Genomic DNA, 23951 nt, shown 5'->3' on the forward strand with positions numbered 1-23951 from the left:
GCAAACCTCACTATTTGTTTCTAAAAGAGGATGCTAAATACTTTCCTGGGTTCATAAAAACTATATTCACAATTTTTTTTCAATTTTTTTCACTAACGAACTTACGTTCCCTCATTAGTGCTAAGTTTTAGGAGATAATAGGCAGGATGTCCCTGGCCATCAAACTTGTTATATAAGTGATTAAGAGAGTTGATGATTTATTTCTTTTTTTTTACACAAATTAGATAATGATTTTTTGATATACATATTGCAATATTTTAGCAGAATTTGGTACGATGACTGATATAGAGCATGACATATTAAGGTTCAATGTTCAATGTATGGATTAGTGAATATGCTCAGCATAATGTAAGAACCATTTGCTGAAGCTGATTGTATTTTATCTATTGCAAAAGACATATCAATAAAGAACAATACACATGACAACCATATGCAAGCTGATAAATGGAAAGTCAGTAAATGACAATCATATGGCCACGGTATAGTCTTAATTAAAGCATAAATGAACTCCGAAGTATAGGTTCTGCCATCAGCTAGTTTCATCTTAGTCCCTGTTATTTATCTAGTTTGCAAAGAGATGTAAAAAGGAAATAATGGAAAGCCCCGCTGGTGGCAACTACATAGCCACAGGAAACGCTTCCAATTTACCCCAAAGGAAAAGTTCTTGAGGACATTCTCTCTCAATGTTCCTGACATAACCCTTAAACCTCCGCAGCATTCACAATCACTTTATTGTGATGAAGACTTCAAAAGAACCCACAGATTGATAGGATAGATGGTTAGGATAAATGTTGACTTTATCCCATTTGGCATGCATCTTTTTTTGTAGAGTAGATCACCTGGAACATGTATGTTTTGTGAGCAGCTGATTTCACCCAGCAATAAAACCACGTGCATGTTCTTTTCTGTGTGGATAAACTGGGGGGATATTATTTCACTTTTTCTTCCTTTTAAAGAAGGAGTAAGTGGTTCTGGACAATCCTTCAGAAATTACAGATCAATTTTAGTTACAGTGCTGTAAAGTTCTAACATGAAAACTGAAGAACGTAAGACTGAGATCTTTGGCATTTTTTAATGGCACTTTTGTGTCCAGTAATACACAGGATTTTTTCCAAGAAGCAATGCTCAGCAGAACACCGTATTGGTACAGGCCATTTTCCCCTTCATTCCCAAATTATCCTAAATATCACTACAGTTCCAAAGTAATAATGTAGAATATGTCTGTATGTGTAACAGGATATCCATCAGTACTTGTGGTGTTGTGAATTTCTGTTGCATTTTCTATGTAAAAATGAACAATAAAGGAAAATAAAAAGACTTGCCGTATCTTTTTGTTGTCGCATGTAACAAAATCTGGATTTTGTATTTAAATTTATTAGTTTTTATATGGTTTTGGCATTGTCTGCTAATGTTAGATCAAATGTATTTCATTATTCATTAAGTAAAAATACAACTAGCGATACAATTTGACATGTTTTATTCCACTCAAACTGCATTGCAGTTTTCCAGTAATATATTTAAAACTTTATTTGCTTCTGTTACACATTTGCCAGTACAATGTGCATTTATTCTGATGTGCAATATTTAGATAAAGCTTTATAATACAATATCAGATATTTACATCTGAAAATAAAACATCTCCCTTAAAGCTTACTCAGAATTATTCAATTACATAGATTTTTTTTTTCTCCGTTTTAAGTTAGTGCAAATAAAAACATTTGAGCCTGAGCAACATATTTTAATTACAATGGAAAACAATGCAAGTGATTATGACATATATTTAGTGTATCATTAGTAAATATTATATACAATGTATTTAAATAAATAGTTGTATTTATCAGCTCTGGGCAATATATTCAAAAATGAAAAATGTTATATTCACATGACTATGGAATGTTCAACATAAAGTAAAAGATGCATTCAAGAAGAAAACAGTAACTCAGATCATCGTGGGATAAAACATCTGTACTCTCTCGGAGTAGAATCAAGGCACATTCTTGGCAGATCAGAGTTCTGTTTTAGTAAATGAGATCTGAAAATATAAAATTTTTTTTAGGACATTTCATTCAAAGTCTGCAATATCAGCCCTAGAAAACAATGCCAATTTTAACCATTTATGTGTTATTGATCATACAATCTATGTGGCCCTGGGGCCAAACGATCGAATTATATTGGCGGCAATGGGGCAGTCAGTTCGGGGACCACATCAACGATCCGATGCGGTCCCCGATCCGACTGAATTTTCTAAACTGGCCGATCCATATCTGGCCAATTTCAGGCCAGATATCGGTCAGCCAGGCCCCTCGTTTCTGCCCCTACATGGGCAGATAAGCTGCCGATATCGGCAGCTACAATCTGCCGTGTATGTTAAGTTCACTCTCCCTTGTCATTGCCACCACCGGTTGTCATTACGTGGTGGGGGTTATGGTGCAGGGACGAGGTGGCTGTCTAGGTTGCCTAGAGTGCCCGGTCGGCTTGGCCCGCCCCTGGTGCTGGCACTCGAAATACAAAGTATGTGCGCTGTAGATGCCATGTTTCCATGTCCTTGTTTTATTCCACAAGGGCTTGTGTGTTGCATTAAATTAACTGAAAAGGAAGGGTTAAACTACAGCAGTTGATTAGTGATGAGCGTCCCGTTTCGATGAAAAATTCGCAAATCTTTTAAAAGATGGCCAAAACATCACGTGTCAAAAAAAATCATCAATTTTATTTCATGTGCCTGACAATTTTTTTTTTTAACATGGTCAACAATTTTTGGTTGCGCTGTGAATTTTTCCACAGCAAATCTTGTTGACCGTTTTGCAAAAAAAAATCAGCAATGGCGAAACTCAGAAATTCGCAGCAAATCCTGGCGAAATATTTGGACCATTACTATAGTTGACAAGTTAATATTAATAAAAGTGGAGCCATTATGTAAAGTACCAGTTGCCCATAATTTGATTAAGTAAAGATACTTCATATTGCTTTCTCCTCATACAATTACACATTTATACAATGCATTTTGTACTACTACCCTCGTTCACATTACGTTCACATTCAGCACATTTAGCAGTTGGTAGGTGGATCTTTTCCACCAGCTTTCACCCACATTTCTGTAATGACTTAAATGAATATTTTTAAAAAACAATTTATGAAGCAAGAAAAACATTACAAGAATATACTTACACCAGTATCTTTTTATGGTCGTGAACACAATGAGCTCTTTGCTAACCGTGTCAGCAGCCTTGCACATCTTTTGTAATCTAGAACAGATGCAAGAATTTTCAAGAACAATGTTTTAAATCTACATAAATTTAAATAAATCCAAAACACACAAAATATGCATGTTCTTAATTTTGGAAGACATTTTAATAGTCAGATTTTATTGTTCAGATTAATAAATTAAACAAAACCCAATGACTTTTAGCCCTTAGGGGCCTTCTTCAGGAGAACATGAAAATAAAGGGGGAATTGCAGGCCTGCAATTCTAAGAAGTGCCCTGTTGAGTGTATTTATTCTTTATTAATATGGAGACATTTAAGTAGTCTCCTACAGTGAGCACCCTTGAACATTTTTGTTTTTTGGTGTGCCATCTTAAAATCTCTGTCTTTCCTAAGAGTTTGTAGTCTGTAGGAAAGCAAAAGCAAGGACAGGGCTGAGAGATCCATGGCCATTTGAAGTCATGAAACCCACATGTAACTTGCAAGACATTATATAGATATTATGGACCTAGTCCACAGTGACAAAGAAGTGCAAGTTAATTATGTGATTAAAACTAGACAATTTTATAAATAAAGATGTTTTTCAACTGAACTCAAACCTAATAGCAACACAATTTGTCATCATTCTCACACAGCCAGCTAAATATGCATTTCTCGGAAAGTAATAACGAGTGTGAAAAGCACAGGTCTACACTATTTACTAAATCCTACATGATATGTGTGCGTTAGATAATAAAGTTTTTTTAAATGCTACTTACAAAGTGGTGTTGAACAGTCCTTTGTGTTGTGATAAACCCGAATAAAATGTTTGTTGCATTCAGGTGAAAATGTCACTGGACCTAAACAAGAAAACATACATACAGATAAGAAAAAACATTCCCATAATCAAAATATTATTTGTATGCTTATTCTTCAACACTTCGGACTGGTACATGACACTTGAATGTGCTATTGCAAAGCTTTTCATCTAACCTACTGGCTGTTAATGCAGTTATTAAAAAAACTGACTTATAATTAAAGCCTGTACTAATATCCTTTTAGATTGTATATACAAGGCTTATTAGTAAATAATACAGATTATTTGTGCATGGTAGCTCTGAAACCAGTGCAATTAGCATCATTCTTTGTTTGATAATTTACGAAACCCCTAAGCTTAGCCGCTGCTCAGAGCACATTGAGCATGTGCAGTGTCACTGACACTCCTAACAGAATCCAAAATGGGGAGCACCTGTGACAACTTTGAAGGCCTGGATGATAGAGATGTTGAACCTTTAGTCTGATGCAATAAGTTAAGTACATAAAATATGGCATTTATACCTACACTCATTTTGTGGGTTCTAGTTCTTTAAGTTCCAACAAACTCTGTAGTGCTGTCCAGTAGAAGGACATGTGTCACACACGTGTATGCTTTCATACAAATGAAAGCTGGAATGGCACAACATATATACTGGTAGATCAGAGAGAAGTGTTTTGAGCAATAAATTAGGAAGTTAAAGATAGATAGAGATAACTTGTGAAGATAATAAAAGTAATTAATGTTTATTAGGATGGGTGATAAATAGTCCAGGGGTCTGGATACAGTCAGATCAGATAGTGTGGCATAAAAACCTTCACCAGTCTTTCACCAGTGTTTTGTTCTTCACATGGGATGGATGCTATATATTGCATAAAAGCCCAATCTTTTTCAGTCTGTTTATTCACTGACCAGACTTTTATGCAACATATTGTATAGCAACCCACAGTGAATCCATCCCATGTGAAGAACAAAGCACTGGTGAACATTTCTATTATTCATCTTACAAGGAGAGAATGTTATAAAAGGAGACAACATTTCTGTCCAAGCTAGTATGATCTGATTTTAAATAAAAACATTGTCCTGTGAGCTTGCCAGCATTTTGAAACATCTGCCATTAACAATGAATGTCAATAATTGTGTTAGAGCCAGTTAAATAAAGCTCATCTGTATATTATCTGATATTGAGTTGCTCAATATCCTTTAGAGCTAAGTACAATTACATTTTTTTCCTAAATATATTCCTTATGACACATATTTAACCCATTAGTTTATTTGCAGCCGTCAATAAAAAAAGCATGTTCTGAAAAATATGATTTAATTTGAAGCTTCCACTCGTGAAACTGGTCACCCTGCGCTATTTTTTTATAAAGTAAAAGTCTTCTGGTGACAATAATCTGCCATCTCTGGTTTAAAGGGGACAAATGTGAAAGAAAATACAAATTTTAACCTCTAGCTTTTTGGGAAACTTGTTACAAAAGAAGCCACGCAACAAGGACAACATTTCCAATTGCGCTACTTGCAATGTTCACTGCTTTTCCACTTTTATCCCAGATTCATATTGATGAGAAAAATTTATCTGCTAACTCAATTCCAGATTTTCCCATAGAGCCAGATGCAATTCAATGAGGAAAACTTAGCAAACTGTTTTTCACAGTTGAATGTAAGCTATACTGTAAGTTTTCATGTGATGGACCATAAAAATGTCATTTCCTCATGGAATTGAGATTGGCCCTTTATATTAGCATGAGATAGATGCAGATACCATGAGATACCCTTACACATTCACACATTGTCTGTTTGGAATCTGGCTTTGCAGATAAACATAAGAAATAGTCTGGTTATACCCAAATAATAAACATATTGGTCCCTTGTATAAATATGTAATTTTAATAGTGATATTGAAGGCCAAATCCCACTTTAGATGGTTCTTCATACTCCAATAAATGCTGCACAGCTGCCAAACCTCACCCAATGGAAATCCCCATGAAATACCAACATTAAAGAAGATTAATAAAATCACTAGATTAAAAAAATAAACTATCCACACATAGGTAAACCGTATGGGACCAGATGTTATGTGTTTCAGAATTATGTAAAAAATACCTATGGGCAGATATAATAAAAGTAAAGTCAAAAACCAATGGCGTTTTTGCCACAAATTGGGACAAAATCATAATATTGTGCACTATGAATGTATTTCTTTATAAATATGCACACTTTAATTGCAGCAGTCGTGATTTTTTTTCTGCAATTTTTGATAAACATGCCCCCTGTATACTACTGTGTCTTTCACTATGTTTCTTGATAAGAACGATGACTGACGGCCTGGTGATTCCCCTTCCCTTGCTTCCCAAACCACCCCATAATTGCCTCTTCCTTCCCCACTTATCACATGTGCTGTTGTGGTTTTGTTTTGATAGTGATACAAGGATTACTTGCTACCCTGAAAATACCTTGTATGGATGACAGTTTTTCCTATATAAGCAACTTGTGTCATATTAAAAAGGTTCAAAAATAAAAGCTGGTTGGTGCTATTTCTGGTGGATGCCTCATCAAAATTGTATTGTAGTCATAAACACCTGTTTGCTGAGAACCAATTCTTCCCATACTGGGTACATAACACTACCACCAAGAACTTGAATGAAGGGAATACATAAATAAATGCCAATGCCCTATTTTACTCAGCTTGAGGAGATGAAATAATTATTTTTATACAAAAAGTCCATTAAAGAACAGTATTTTGGGCAAAGCTACTGTACATAAAATGGAAAATAGTCAGGAGAGGGTCTACTACAAAAATATGTAAAATATTTAATAACTATAATCATTTTGGATTCCAGTCACTTTGCTATCTACAGGATAGGTCTCAGAGAAGGGAAACATGCACACAGATTATGAGAGCCAAAGTTTATAAAGTTATTGGGATAAAACATATGACTGCCATCTACAACATGCTAATAGATACTTGAAAGGAGATCTTCCTTGCTGAATTCCTTTCATTGAAATGATAAATTATAGATTGCCAGAGAAGGGAAACATGCAAAGAGCTTATAGGAGCCAAAGGTCATTGAGATATGGGATTAACCAGATAACTGCAATCTATGACACATGAGTGCAAACTGCACTCCACACAGATACAACAGTATTTTATCTTTTATCCCAAACTAACACCATGATTTATATCACTATTTTACCCTACCACAAACCAGGTGTAACTCAATAGAATCAATGAGACAAATTTAGTTTAAATTCTGGCATAAAAAGTTGTATTAAAAGTACCAATAACATGTTTATGTGACTTTTGTCAAACTAGCACTTATTTTTTACAACAAACATTTACATTCAGCTACATATACTCACAGCACACATAAATATATATAGGTACGGGACCTGTTATTCAGAATGCTCTGGACTGGGGGTTTCCAGATAAGGGGTTTGTGGATCTCTATACATTAAGGGGCACATTTACTTATCCACGAACGTCCGAAAAGCGCCCGAATGCGTTTTTTTCGTAATGATCGGTACTTTGCGACTTTTTCGCGAATTGTCGCCACTTTTTCGAGCTCTCAATACGAAAGTCGCGACAATTGACGAAAGTCATAATGGCAATGAAAAAGTCGCGACAATTCACGAAATTTGTAATGGCTATGAAAAAGTCGCGACAATTTACGGAAAAGTCGTAACGGCGACGAAAAAAATCGCAAAAAATACGTAAAAGTCGCAAAATGTTCGTTTTCCAATCTGAATTTTTCTCATTCGGATTCGGATTCGTGAATTAGTAAATCAGCCCCTAAGTCTGCTAAAAAATAATTTAAACATTGTATAAACCCAATAGGATTGTTTTACCTCCAATAAGGATTCATTATATCATTGCTGGGATTAAGTACAAGGTACTGTTTTATTATTAAAACAGGTTTCTGGATAACAAATCCTATAGGTGTATATGAATGTAAAAATACAGTGTACAGTGTGAACCAATATCGCAACTGGATTTTATGCACAAATCTTCCTAGTGTTGTCACGTTGTTTGAGATTCATACTTTCTGGGAAACAGAACTCAGACTCTTTGATGTCAGCTATGACTTGAGTTTGAAACACATTCATTCAAATGATTTACGTACACAGACGAAGCCACTTTGGTTTGTGTGTTTAACATAGAATAATTAAACTCATCTTATCCACTTAACACAGACTATTGCGTCACAGCATCTAATTTAATTAAGGAGTTTTTTTTCCCGAGGCCTTGTGTGAACAATGGTGGTACTGCATGCTCCTAGAAATGTTTAATGCGTTTAATGAGTCTACATTACATCTCAAGTCATGAAATGCATTTAACACATGAATCCAAGTGGCTTTATCTGTATGGGTAGGAATGCTGCCTATTCTACCCTGGTATATAACCTTGCTCTACAAAGAACTCATAGCTTTTCCTTTTTATTTGTTAGAATTACTTCAATATCCTCCTGTGCGCAAGGTTGAGATGGACAATAACAAAGCTCAATTTATGAGGTTGATGGAACAATGCTCCACAGTAGCCGAGATCAAAACAACGGGCTGGCAAGTCTTGCGTCTCACTGTCATCTCTGGATGTTATTATGAGTAATCCATGACCTATGACTGTCACCCAATAATTATTGTAGGCTGAAGGCTACTCACATTGATGTCAATGTTAAGCAACCTACAGTGATGTCAAAAGCCTTGTTTCCCATGGTTCTTAATAGCAAACATGCACAAATATTTGAAGCAATGCAGCAATGACATCCTTATATTTACACAGATAAATTTGTTTGCAAGGCAATCTTTAATCCTGGTATAATCATAACTTTACACCACCTCAGACCAAAGGGATAGATTTAGCTAAATATAGACAATTTCTGATTTGCTCACTACCAATTGTATGTGTTATTTTTTTTAAATATACAGCTTTATTAATAAATGTGATTTTGCAGAGTGTTAAGTGGTGTTATCAATTTTTGAATATGTGAATTTTTTTTATCAATTCAAATAAATTCGCCTTTTTATCAACATTTGCTTATTTATTGAAAACATTTAAATATATAAGACCCAAACTATGAAAACACTTAAATGCATCACAGTCAACTCATTATTTAAAATGGGTCTACAAACACTCTACAAAATTTGAAAAATGATTTTAAAAAAAATGCATCCATTTTGCCACGGATAATTCCCATTGACTTCTACGTGAACTCACAAGCTTTTAGATGGCAAAGTTTTACATTCAATTATTTTTTAAAAATCATTTCTCCTAAAAAAAATTTGAATTTGATTTCTGGAAAGAATAAATCGAATTTGGGAGTTTTTGCATGAAAAAATTCTAGTTGCAGAAAAAAATTTGAATTCCAACATTAAAATCAGTCCCTTAGGGGAAGATTTACTAATCTACGAACGGTCCGAAGGTGCCCGAATGTGTTTTTTCGTAATAATCGCATTTTTTCAACTTTTTCTTAGCCGTCGTGACTTTTTTGTATGTCCCGAAATTGTTTCGTCGCCGTCGCGACTTTTTTGTGTACTTTTTTGTCGCCGTCGCGAAAAAATCGGATTGGTTTTTCCACCGTTTACTATCGCTCAATACGAAAAAATTGCGACGGCGATGAAATAGTCGCGCAAAATACGATAAAGTCACGACGGCGACAAAAAAGTTGTGACAAATACGAAAAATTGCGGCGGCGATGAAAAAGTCGCAAAATTTGCGTTTCCAATACGATTTTTTCCCTTTCGGGATTCGGATTCATGGATTAGTAAATCTGCCCCTAAGTGTATTTCAACTCCTATGTTAATGATAACAACAACAAAATAATCAATGCTACTTCCAAATAGTATGTGTAATGTGTAATTACTGTACTGTTTCCAAGAGAAGCGCACATTGGCCATAAATCAACCAACTCCTGAGCTGATTTGTGTGTCTGTAATTGGCAGGGAAATTCATGTGGACATATTCCCTCATCCCTCCTGTTTGCTGGGTGGGTTACAAATCAGTCACATAGTTTTTTCAAATATCTGTGGTTATCATGTTAATCAGAAAAAAACATAACACGTGAGTCAAACTGAAGCATGAAGACATATTTTTCTTTGGCTTGCTACAGTGGCTCACAGCAGGCAGTTATGCACAACTGTGCTTCAGAATTCAGCAATTGTGATTTGCAATAATATAAATGCCTCACAGCAAAATGTAAACACTGATAGAAATCATTACTCCTACCTGTAAAATGGTTTATGAACTTGTCTTTTAGGCTGGGATCGCGAGAAAATATTTCTGTCAAAAACAAAGAGAACAAGAAAATAAATAACATAAGTATAACATTCATTAAGGTATCTAAAACTGGAAAAGTCTATGTCATACATATTTAGTCTTAATTGAAACTAATTGTTCCTATAGAAGAGAAAATATTTTAATATATAAAGTGATTTGTCTTGGAAAAAAAGAGGGTTGCAGTGTTACCCTCATACGCCAGCTTTTTTTTCTCTTTTTTTTTTCTTTAGTAAATCCTAACTATTCAAGATTTAAGAAAATACATGTGCAAATATTCAGGTTTTTTTGCTGCGCTTTCTTCCCTGATTCAAGATATTTTTTTTTCTTTTAGTCAGTTCTACAGGCAAGACTGTAACTCATTGGGGCCGATTTATGAAAATCGAGTTGGGGTTTTCTCTTTATTTGATAAAAATGTGAACGTGAATATACAAATAGTTTTTTTAACTATGCAAATAAAAAATACATGAATGTAATACACTACATGTAAAAGCTAGCAAGTTTCTATAGAAGCCCATGGGAGCTTTGTTCAGGAAAGGAACGTGACTGCGTGAAAAATAGTCACGCCTCTTTTTATGTGATCAACAAAATTAAGTAAATAGACCTCCTCATTTGCTGTTATGAAACAAACAGGGCCTTTGATAATAGTAAAAAAAAAATATTCAGATTTAGTAATTTAAAAACAGGCTATTGATACATCTATTGTACCAAGACAGAAGTTATTTTAGAGACAGTAGGGGGCGTAACCACGACAATTTCTGATGTGCGAAAATTGCGTGAAAATTCTTTTCTTTGTCGTATGAAAATATTGTGGTTGCGATGCGAAAGTCACAAAATTTTCGTATCGGAAATGGCGCGAAAACCTTTCTGGCTTTAAAACTTCAATGCATTTGGCAGCCCCCTTCCATAAGACTCAATGGCACTCTACAGGTCCAACCTGGCCAAAAGAAAGTCACGATACCAAAGCTTGAATGAATTCCAAAATGGTTGTCGTCCATAGTAGTAGTACGATTTTTTTGTGGAATTTAACGAAAACCATGAAAAAGTCATACAACATACAACATATTATCGTGGTCAATAAGAAAAGTTCTAAGAATTTGAAAAAATACACATTTTTCTTTAAAAAAACCCGTGGTTTAATGAATGGGCCCCTAGATATATTGAAGGGCAGAGGTCAGTCTCTAGTAGCAATGAGCACATTTTTTTGGCAGGCATGGAATTGCTGGGAAATTTAGTATTTTGGCATTGACATTTTTTTTTTGCAAAACTGATGAAAAATTAGCCGCAACAAAAATCTGGCGAGTGAGGAAAAAGTTGCGGTCGCGTCAAATAAGTCTTAGACCACGGGTTTGTGCTTATGACAAAGCAAGGGAGTTGCATATGTTGGGACTTACTACAGACAAACTCCTCCATTAGGCAGCCATCTGCACTCAATTATCCTCCCCCTCTTACTGGCTTCTCCACAACTTTTCTTCTTTCCTTGGCATTGCTTCCTCCCTCCAGGTCAATATATGCAAAATATTAGTGATAGAAACTACAAAAAGAAATTTTAAACTTCATATAGGGACAGAAAAGGCATAGAGTGGCGTTTACAATATTAACAACTGCCAAGGAGCAGGGAGGCTTGGCAGTCCCAGACATATATTACTATTATCTAGCGGCCCTGGTGAAATATGTGCTGGGGTGGTTATCCCTGACACCACTGACAAAGTGGGCTGAAATAGAAAGAAACTATACACACACCATCACCAGCCTACTGGCTCTGGTCCTTGAAACACCCCCAACTTAAGCACAAAATATCTGAACGCCATAGTGCATACACTCAGTATATGGCAGAGAGCAGTAAGGCTAACAGGTTGCAAACCCAGGCAATCCCTGCTGATACCTTACACAAACAACCCAGAGTTTTTGCCAGGATAGGAGCCTCAAATAACTAATGCTCTAAATATAGCAAACATAACTGATATGGGCTCATTATTCAACCCAAAAACAAAGAAAATCCTTTCCTATGAAGAACTCACCAAAGACCCCAAGAGACAGCACATCTCCCAATTTTAGTACCTCCAGCTCAGGCATTATGCCCTCAGGCTCTTTCCAAGTGGGACTATCCCAATTCTACACTCCTTAATAGAAGCTAGCAGTATAAAAATAACCCAGAGGCGCCTAATCAGCAGATTCTACACAATACTAAATACAGTAGATGTACAAAAAAAACAACATAAATATATGGTGAAATGGGCACAATTACACAACACTCACAATGACTCCGATGCATAGGAACGCATATGGAACAATGCAAGAAAGACCCCCATATGTGCGGTTCTGAAGGAATCTATATAATAAGATACTTCTCGGATGGTATCACACACCACTTGTTCTATCCCGGCTCTTCCAGAACACTATGTTACTGCTCTCAAACATGATACCATAGGGCACTTCAATAAAATATGGTCAAACTGGGACTCTGTGGATAGCCTAAGGTCACAGTAAGAGGAAGTGAACCACATGTAATACTTGTATTCCATACTCATAATATCACCTTTGTTATTTCCTTGATGTTATAACATTCTTTTTTTTTCCCTTTGCGCTATCCTTTTTTTGGCTTCTGTATTTCTCTTTATATAATTTAAATTCAATAAAAAGACAATTAAAAATAAATTGATATTAGAAAGTTGCTTAAAATTATGTTTTCTTTTATTAGGCAAAAACATATTTTTAGGGTTGACATGTCCTTTAATACAGAGCAATTAGATAATTACTTTAAACAAGTGACCAATAAATGTCAGTTGCTTATTGTTTGTTTTGGGTGTAAACTTTACACCTTTTTTAACTGAATGCTAAATACCGCCAGGTCTAGTTTTTCCACCATTGTGGAAAGAGAGAATTCCTGCTGTATCCATAATCTACACCTATATAGGTGTTTCCAACTTACAGCAATAATCATACTATACTGCTGCCCAGCAAAGAAATACAACTTTCATTCCAACAGATAAACTGACAGAAAAGCAAACAGTGTTTAATGGAACCTTGGGCACAACTTAGCATCTGCATGGATCAATGTAATTGAGTGGACGTGGGCAGTGGAGCGATGTGGTGTAGGCACGGAGGTTAAATCATGCCGATTGAGATGCTTGTGGCAGGTGTCACAAACAGGGCAAAAGAAAAGTATAAGACATATCCTAAAGTAATGAAATCATCTAAACAATTGTCTGCCAGTGTGTAATACCAAAAGAGAAAATAGTTTACCTTAGTTACTTAGATATTAAAATAAAGTATAGCTACTGATCCAAATTGTTATGTTTCAAATAAACTGTCAGTGTCACCTCATCAGCTAAAGTGTCATTTCAACACACTAATAAGGGGGTAATATAGTAATAAGTTGGCTTCATGTATATCCATGAGGCAATCAACTGATCTTTTTAAATAGCAGACCAGTAAACACTGCATTCTAAATGGCTGCTATGAGTTGCTGAAACTGGAGCAAACTTTGCACCTGTTGGCTGCCAGTTAGTGTACCAATTTCTCTACTGCAGTTTGATAATGATGAATCAGGATTTAAACATATTACAGGTAATTTACAACTGCCTTGTGGCTAATGGAAAGGGCAGGACTGGCTTGCGCCCTTTGATTCTGCACTGTAAATCCTGTAAATCTTATCCAGTGTAATGTGCCCAGTGCTGCCCTACCCCAGGCAAAAGTGCTGCCTTAATAAGTACTAAGGTGCCTGCTTTTGCACTTCTGCCTGGGGGATAGTAAATGACCCTATTTTACTGCATTAAGTAATGCATTGATATATTTTTGAGTTTGTGCTAAAAGTACTTGAACTTAAATACGCATGACACAGGAGCCAAAGGAGCTATGTTGAACGCTAGTCGTCTTGTGACTTTCTTGCAACAATAAATATCTGTCTTTCCCCAAAACATAATCAAAAGCTACATTTAGAATAAAAGTTCCAAATCCAGTTGTAATACAGCCCTCCACCCCAATTTTATGCATTCGTCTTCTAGTGTTATATGTCACGTTGTTTGAAATCTGTGCCTTCCTGAAAATAGAACACTCTTTGATGTCAGCTATGATTCCAATTTGAAATACATTCCTTACAATGATTCATACTTGTATGGCTAGGAATGTTGCCCATTTAACTCTTGGTAAATAACCTTGCTCTACAAAGATTTGTTTTTTTTTTTCTAATCCCTCGGTTGTCAGAATTATATTAGTTCTAAAAAACAGACTAAAAACCACAACACAGCTAAAAGCATGACGTGTATAGAACACTTCTATAGCATAGCAGATACCAAACACCAGGTTGCTTCTAATTCAGATATGTCTAACCAAATGTTTAAAGGAAAACTGTACCCCCAGGATGAATACATAACAATTTTTTTGGCAATTTTCTATTTAGGATTACTCAATGGCACATACTGCTAAGATGTTTTATGCACTATATTTTTATACACACCTACATTTTTTGTGGGTAACGTGTTCCTTTAAACTGAGTTGAGCTTTTTCCGTGCTGGTTATCAGGTCCTTTTTACCTGTGTAATTCTCAGATACAACAATAAGGTCCACTAAGAGAACTTAAAAAATTCTGATATTGTGAATTTATCAGAGAGATGTGGTGCACAACTTGTTCTCCCTGATTCCTACCTTAGGGAATAAGCATTTTAAAAAAATGTAATTTTGAAGTTCTTCTAGTAGACTTGCTTCTTATAATTAGGTTTAGATAGTATCATCGGTAGCTCTTGGTTGACCTATAACCGTAACCCTAAAATGTGATTACTGTGGGCTGAAAGCTACTCTCAGTATTTGCCATTGCAACCTGCAGTATTAGTTACCACTGTCTGGGCATGGGAAAGCAGGTTAGTAAAAGCTTAGAAAATCTTATTATAAGAATAGAAAATCTAAACTGGGTGTCTTTACTAAAAGAAAAAGTATATAAATTATACATTATTCTCTTATAAATGGCCTGTGTAACAACCTCTCAGTAGCTGTTTTAATGAATACCCCAATTACACAAGGCCATGACCTGGAAATTGTGTAAAGGCATTCTACTTTCATAAATGATTCGGCATTGTAAGAAGAGTAAGAATGAAATACACACTGCTGGAACAATTGACTTCTGAGACAACATGGATAAGTGTTCTTCTATAGCTATGCAGGGTTATAGAAATACAGTCTTTGAAATGCTGTTGATCCAAGGTAAGCCTGATACCAATCCCTTAAATTGAAACAAAACATGGACAGGCATTTACTGAGTGACCCCTTTCCTTTGTCTGATGGATATATCCCTTCTAATGGCCATACATGTATCTAATAGATGATAGAGAAAATATATTTATTCTGTGTTACTACAACAGGGAGAGCAAAAATTAACTCAATGCCCTTAGAAAATGCACATAGGAGTTCTACTTTTTGCTATGACCTCTTTCTCTGCTTTGTTTATTTAGTCTGACCCTTTCCCAGTACTTGTATTCTTTTAAATTTGCACGGCCAATAATGCATAGGAATTTACTTTTCATTTCATCATGTTAATCCTCAGGTGACCTACTTTATAGGCAGAAAAAGAAAGCGCACATTTGGAGATACCGGTTTTCTGTGAGCAGAGAAAATAGAGAGAGAAGGATTTTTGTTCTTCTATTATTCATTAGGTATTGTATATACAGAATAAGTATTGTTATTACTGTAGCATGGCTTGTCTATGCAGCCCTGTAATACAATCAGTACCTTAAACATCACTTTGGATATATTTCCTCTTGCAAAATTATATTGATTTTTAAGTAAAGACAATATTATCTGTATGCCTAGAAAACAGAAAGGATGAGCCCCTGCTGTTAAGTCAAATATCAGGCAGGGGAGATTATCAGACTCACTAGGTTCAAGCCAATGTTCCCTTTAAGCTGTGCACTCAAACACAAATTTTTGAGGCCAGCGCACACATCAAATTGTGGTGCTCACAAAGAATTCTATACGAAAACTCAATATTTTGTATTTACAGTCATATAAAAAAGTTTGGGAACCCCTCTTAATTCTTTGGAGTTTTGTTTATCAATGGCTGAGCTTTCAAAGTAGCAACTTCCTTTTAATATATAGCGTGCCTTATGTATGTATTATGTATGTATTTCAGCAGTGACATAAAGTTTAATGGATTAACAGAAAATATGCAATATGCATCATAACAAAATTAGAGAGGTGCATAAATTTGGGCACCCCAACAGAGATATTACATCAATACTTTGTTGAGCCTCATTTTGCAAATGTAACAGCCTCTAGATGCCTCCTATAGCCTTATGGGTGTCTGGAAGGTGGTATTTTTGACCATTCATCCATACAAAATCTCTTCAGTGACTGTTACGGCCATTCCAGAATATTGTACTTCTCCCTCTGCATAAATGCCTTTGTAGATTTCCAACTGTAGGGTCTTTGTCTTGCTGCAATATCCAACCCCTGTGTAACTTCAACTTTGTGACGGATGGTTGAACATTATTCACTAGCCACACAGCCCCACAGCATGTTGGAACCTCCACCAAATTTGACAGTAGGTAGCAGGTGTTTTATTTGGAATACAGTGTTCTTCTTCCACCAAGTAAAGCACTTTTTGTTATGACCAAATAACTCCATTTTTGTCTCATCAGTCCAAAGCAGTTTGTTCCAAAATGACTGTGGCTTGTCTAAATGAGCTTTTGCATACAACAAGCGACTCTGTTTGTGGCGTGAGTGCAGGAAGGACTTCTTCCTCTTCACCCTGCCATACAGATGTTCTTTGTACAAATTGCGCTGAATTGTAGAACAATGTATGGATACACCATTTGCAGCAAGGTTTTCTTGCAGATCTTTGGAGATGATCTTTGGGTTATCTGTAACCAGCCTCACAAGCCTCTGCATAAGCCGCTCCTGTATTTTTCTTGGCCTGACAGACCTGGGTTTTACAGCAACTATGCCTGTGGCTTTCCATTTCCTGATTACATTCTTTACAGTTGAAACTGTAGCCTTCCCCTAAACCATGATATTGAACAATCTTTGTTGTCAGATCTTTTGAGAGTTGCTTTGAGGATCCCATGCAGCCATTCTTCAGAGGAGAGCCAAACAGAAGTACAACTTGCAATTGGCCACCTTAAGTACCTTGTCTCATGATTGTACACACCTGCCTATGAAGTTCAAGACTTAACGAGCGAATCCAACCAATTTGGTGTTGCCAGTAATCATAATTGAGCAGTTACATGCGTTCAAATTAGCAAAATTACAAGGGCACCCAAATTTTTGCACAGTTTTTCACATTGATTTCATTTCATACAACTAAATACTGTTTCAAAGACAAAAATACATTCCACTGTTATCCTTTTTTGTTGAAAGTGGAGTAAATTATTATGTAGGCTGAGAGGGGTTCCCAAACTTTTTCATATGACCGTATTCTGACCTGAGCACACAGTTTTTAAAAATGAGCACACAAGCTTAAAATGTGCGCACAAAAGTAGTTTTCGCGCATATATCCAAAAAGCAACTAGAGGTAACATTGGTTCAAGCCCCATTGGTTCAAAGTTGTCGAGATTGTGTAATAGTCAATGACAAATGTGATATTGTAGAAATGAGTTTATTTTATTTTTTAAACAAAAGAAAAAAGAAAAAATAGAGTTTCAGTAAATCTGCCTCAACGCATCTGAAGTCATATGCAAGGCAGCAATAACTATTTCACCCTTGTTAGTTCTTAAGTCATCCATTCTTCTGGGCCCTTCTTAAGGACCTTGGCCTTAGGACATTAGCTCTGCAGCATCTGGTCTCCATATTGCCACTTATTTCTGCTGCCAGAATACCACTGACTGAGCATAATTTTATTCGCTAAGCAAGTCCTCTTCCAACAGAATATGCTTTAAGATACTCTTTAGTGGCACTTGAGGATACGTACGTTAACATATGTAATACACTTTAAGTACTACGGCAGCAGACCTATTGTCTGTAAGCTCTATTTGCAGGTAAATATTTATATACAGGTATGGGATCCCTTATCCGGAAACCCGTTATCCAGAAAGCTCCGAATTACGGAAAGCCCGTCTCCCATAGACTCCATTTTAATCAAATAATTCAGAATTTTAAAACTGATTTCCTTTTTCTCTGTAATAATAAAACAGCACCTTGTACTTGATCCCAACTAAGATATAAATAATCCTTATTGGATGCAGAACAATCTTTTTGGGTTTAATTAATGTTTTATTGATTATTTATCAGAGTTAAGGTATGGAGATCCAAATTACGGAAAGATCCCTTATCCGGAATACCCTTGGTCCCGAGCATTCTGGATAACGGGTCCTATACCGTACTAGAGAATTATAGCCTATGCTTATCAAAACTTGTCCAAGTGCCATTTTAACACCTTTCAATGGCCTTCTCGCAACAATTATGTATTTTCTATAATGGAGAATAGTAGCTTAACTTATTTAATTTTTCCTATATGCTTTGCCTAATTGAAATACTTATTTTTTTTATTTTTCCCAAGCTTGGCACTCAACAGACATGGCTAAAATTGTCACATAGATATCTTTTCATATCTGACTTTGACTGAAAACCAAACAAACCTAACAGATGCAAATACACCTAACATCACCATGTGCAATGGCAAAAGCTGTTTGGAATTTGAATTGGCCAAGAAAATCACATAATAAAAAAGTTAATAGAGCATAAAATACCATAGCCAACCCAGAACACGCCCCATTTTATATGAAAATGCATACCCTGTATTAAGAACTCTGCTTACTTTAATTGCATTCATTGACATAATTTATCATCGGCTCATATAAACCACTTTCTAACCAGATAATCTTCTAAGTACAGTCTGCATGACAGATGAAAAAAAAAAAATGCTTCTGAGTTATTCGAAAATGGTTTGAAAATTATGTCATGAGGTGACGGATGAAAAAAAAAAGAAAACATAAATATGGAATTAACTGTAAGCCGGGAAAATCATCTGAAAGAGCTTTCCAGGAAACACTAAGCTATTGTACATTTAGCTGCTTATATCATATAGAACGGCGGGACACATTGGAAAACTTTTTTTTTTTTTAAGGGGAAGTAAAATAATATTAGTTACAGTTATGTTTTTCCACGTGCATAAAATTAGACATTAGGAAATCTGGATATAAAGCCCTTTACTAATTATGCAAAACCATGATGTATATATATATATATAGTACACAGGGAGGAGCATGCCCTATACAAGTCCAAATGCCCTTGGTGCAGGTCAAAAACAAAAATATAATAGAAGGAGTGCCGCACACACAGGGGCTTGGTACAAAAGATAAAGTGTTTTTATTGAAAAGAATCTGAATTTTTTCAATAAAAACACTTTAATTTTTGTATCAAGCCCCTGTGTGTGCGGCACTCTTTCTATAATATAACCTATAATATATATAATATATATGTACTTCAAGCTTGTCACTAAACCTATCACTAGCTAACATGAACACTCTGAGGTCAGCCAGGTACACATTTTGGTCACATAGTGAGAAAGGTATGTTATACTGGGGGCTGTTTAGAGTATTTTTAGGGAATTTTAAAATAAAAGGCTTACTTTAAGTATTTAATGCTAATTCTTAAGTATTTACTTTTAGTTCCTAGTACATTACAATAGTAGTGGCAAGGCTGTTTGTTTTGCTATTAAAATTAATTATTATTATTATTATTAGGAAAACTATACCCAAACTATACCTGAACAATGTAGTTGTGTCTATAACATTGTTCATATGTTAAAACCTTGATTCATCTAAATAAACCATTTTCATAAAAAAATATTAGTAGTATGTGCCATTGGTTAATCCTAAATAGAAAATTGTAATATTAAACTAAGGGCCGCCTCCTGGGATCATAGGATTCTCAGTGCACACAAACAAGCCAAGGCACACATACATGCTAGGTCACATCAGCCATTTAATGGACAGAATTCTGTCTTTCTGGTGATCTCTGAGGGAGCACACAGCCCATCACTAAATGGAGGATCAAGGTAAAAGGTGTAAAAGGGAAATATTTACTGATTATATATATATATATATATATATATATATCCAAAAAAGACCAGCAACACCGAGTTATATTCCAAAAACAATCAATTGTGTATTAAAAACGCATGAACAGCCAACGTTACGTTTCCGTCCCCATCGGGACCTTTCTCAAGGCTCTATATATATATATATATATATATATATACCTACAAAAGGCAGTGAATGAGCAAAGGGGATTTTGTAGGCAGACTGAGTGCTAACGCTAAGGCTAATGCCAGACGCCTCCTACATGTGCCTGCACCTGAATGAATGGAATCCGCTCGGGTGCAGGCACATGTAGCTGAAATACGCATAACAACGCGAAACTTTCAAACTCTTGCATTTTGATGCGTATTTCCACTACATGTGCCTGCACCCGAGCGGATTCCATTCATTCAGGTGCAGGCACATGTAGGAGGCGTCTGGCATTAGCCTTAGCGTTAGCACTCAGTCTGCCTACAAAATCCCCTTTGCTCATTCACTGCCTTTTGTAGGTCAAGCTTGCTTGTTCTTCTGTGCTCCAATTGCTGAATTCCGGTTCCTGCTCCTGTCCCTTGTATTGTTTCCTGGTTCTGACCCCCAGCTTGTGTATTGTATTCATTCGGGTGCAGGCACAAGTAGGAGACGTAGGGCAGAATCGGAAGCATTTTTCCGCTTGCCGAAAATATCCGCCCTACGCCTTGTCTGGCATTACCCTAAGCGCCTGTGGCCAGATTAGTAACAGCTGAATTCACTATGCCTGCCTGGAAACTAAGGTGAACTCAGCATAAACCTAAGAGCCTCGCTGTCTGCTCTGGTAGAGTAATGATAATGCAGGCTGCATAGAAAACATCAGGTCACCGGCTTGAATCCAGGCAGGATGTTACAGATATGAACTATCTGGTTACATATTCTTTCTGGGGATAAAGTTTTCCTTTAACTTATCTGTAAAAAAAACAGTAAGGACGTATGTTCCAGTAAGTCATCCCAAGTATTTAGCAAAGCACCTGTTTAACTGTACTCATAAAAGAGAGATAGTTGTTAAAATGTCCCTCTAATTCCTGTTTACAACCTTGACAGCTTGTTTGGTCTACTTCTGTATTTAGTCCATCTCAAAGCTCTGCTTTCTCGCAAAGGAGCTATCACTAATCCAGAGTATTCCTTCATCTGTCCACTAGGACCACCAGCATTGTAGGCTTTCAGGATACCCTCCCATGAGAATAAATATCAAAAAAGGAAGCAGAACGTGTTAGGTTAATGAATAACATATTAAAACATAATATCCATTGATTCATTTGAACTGCACTGTTTTGGGAATACTTTGAAAAGCAATGGTGCTGGGCTTCCTCGATCAGATTTAACTGTCGATTTTTAGTATTCAACAGATCTAGAACATCTGTCACAAAAGCCCAGTTTTATCTCTTGTTTTAAAGAGAGAGATCTCTAGAAATATCACTATAATTCTTGTTGGCAATCTTGTCAGTTAGAGGTGGGTCTGCTTCTGTTAATTAGCCTTCTCAAAACTCTGCTTTCTTACAAAGCAACTAGGCATAAATACAGTTTTCGAACATCAAACCTTTGGGACCACCAACATTGCAAGTTTTCTTATATTGTCACATGAGAAAAGATGAAAGAGAGGACATTATATGACTTAACAGAGTATCATATCCAACAGTTTATTTAAACGTCCTCATTCAAAGTGGTATCGTAATTACAAACCGTCCCAAAGGGGAACAACCTTTATAAAAATATTGTTTGCCAAAAGAAAGTGTTCATGATTTATATATATATTAAGGTCTGTGTTTCTGAATAAAGGTCTCTATTTCTGAATGATATGAAGTACTTTTTCCCATAGATGGTTTTATGTACAAAAGGAATACCCGCAATATCTTCTCAACTTGTCCCAGGTTTGGACAACAACATATTATGTTGTATATATTAGGGATGCACCGAATCCTGGATTCGGTTTGGGATTCGGCCAATATGCAGCCTTTTTCAGCTGGATTCGGATTCGGCCGGATCCACGCTCCTGGCCAAACCAAATCTGATCCGAATCTTATACCCTTCTATATCCTAATTTGAATATGCAAATTAGGATTCTGATTCCGTTCGCTATTCAGCCGAATCTTTTACAAGGGTCAAATTCGAAAATTGCGGATTTGGTGCATCCCTAGAATATATACTTCACATTCTGTCTCAAGTAATATTTGTCGATAGCCTCTCCATGTGAATGTTCTAGTCCTGCCTTCTGCCATATCACCTTCACTTACTATCAGGGCTTTAGCATGGCAATGGTTTCCCTACATGATCTTCATAATAACAAGATGGACAAAATATGGTTACCTAATATTTATTTTCCATATTCATAGCAGTGTGGTGCACAGACACAAGAGTTATATAAGCAGAGCACACGCACTACATAAAAAGCATGAGTTATAAAAGTATTTTGGTTTCCAGGCTGTAGGCTATAACAAAAATAGGATATAATACAATATTGTTCTGTCACTATGATTATAATACCATTTTTATTTGATATAAATTATTAGCTCAGCAACTATCAGACAAATCATCAAATTACATGTTTGTTTTGCAATGTTTATGCTTAATAGTTTTCATTTTTAAGGATGTTTGAGTAATATTGCAACTGTTCTACTTGTAGATGAAATACATTTTCGAAATATAAAATTAGTAGTAGTAATGAGGGTTTCCTCCCAAAGGTATCCAAGCAACTGCACGTCTTTGGGTGTTCTAAGTAGCCTGAAGCACATAATAAATTGCACAAACTTTGCCCCAGTTTAGCAACCCATAGCAACTAATATGGAGTTATCATATACTGGTCAAAAGAAAAATAATAAATCACAGGAGCACTTACCGGTCACAGCTCTATATGTGCTACACATTATGCCGGAACCCAGACGGCATGCAACTCAATAAACTCAAAAAAATATATGGAGCACCCAACAAGAGCTGGAATAAAAGTCACCATTTATTTAGTCATTTAAAACAGCATGTGCATGTATAAGTGAACCATACGCTTGGTGTATATATACACCAACATATACTGGTCAATAGTTTGAAAACAAATATCACCAGAAGGAACTAAAAACTAAATCTGACACTCCAATCTGAAACCTAAGATCACCATCACCTGGTGCAACTGGCACCAAAATGCAGTAAGATGCTTTAGGGGCAAATAGATAGGTGCAAGAACTATGTGTATAGCATTTTAATACATACAATTTTCCACCTATTATTGTGTTTAGGGCTTGGGGCTAGCTATAGCAATGGAGCCATCACAACTCTGAATAAAAATATGCTGCACTGGTCATTTTATTGGGGAAAAGGCCAATCTAAACTCTAATAACTCAATAATTTTTTGTATAATTCATGCAAAGCATGGCCCCACACATCCTTATAATTTTCATATCGTTTTGGAGTTATTTAATACTTTAATGTTAAACTTGTGCCAGCAATTTGACCATGAAAGGTTTGATAAATAAAGATAGTTTCCATAGTTTCTGATGGTTCATGAGGGGGTTATATGGTCCTTCAAAATATGCTGCACCAGTCATCTTCTTGGGGAAAAAAGCTAATTAAACTTAATCAACTCAGTACTCTCTTTGTATGATTCTTGTATTGCATGGTCTCCCACACATCTGTGTTGTAAATCCTAAAGGATCAGT

General features: G+C 36.0%; 1 protein-coding gene across 1 annotated transcript in view; it reads right to left on the reverse strand.

Moving 5' to 3' along the window:
- Positions 1-1460: 1460 nt before the first annotated feature.
- The window catches only part of alkal1 (ALK and LTK ligand 1), a 42660-nt gene continuing 20169 nt past the window's right edge, over positions 1461-23951 (reverse strand). Inside the window, exons 3-6 of the mRNA XM_031904549.1 lie at positions 10217-10270; positions 3959-4039; positions 3166-3242; positions 1461-2032 (exon numbers count right to left, since the gene is read on the reverse strand). Coding sequence (XP_031760409.1) covers positions 3178-3242; positions 3959-4039; positions 10217-10270 — 200 coding nt within the window. The 3' untranslated portion in view covers positions 1461-2032; positions 3166-3177. The remainder of the gene's footprint in view (positions 2033-3165; positions 3243-3958; positions 4040-10216; positions 10271-23951) is intronic.

This window comes from Xenopus tropicalis, chromosome 6 (genome assembly GCF_000004195.4).
Source record: "Xenopus tropicalis strain Nigerian chromosome 6, UCB_Xtro_10.0, whole genome shotgun sequence".
In the NCBI taxonomy this organism is placed as follows: domain Eukaryota; kingdom Metazoa; phylum Chordata; class Amphibia; order Anura; family Pipidae; genus Xenopus; species Xenopus tropicalis.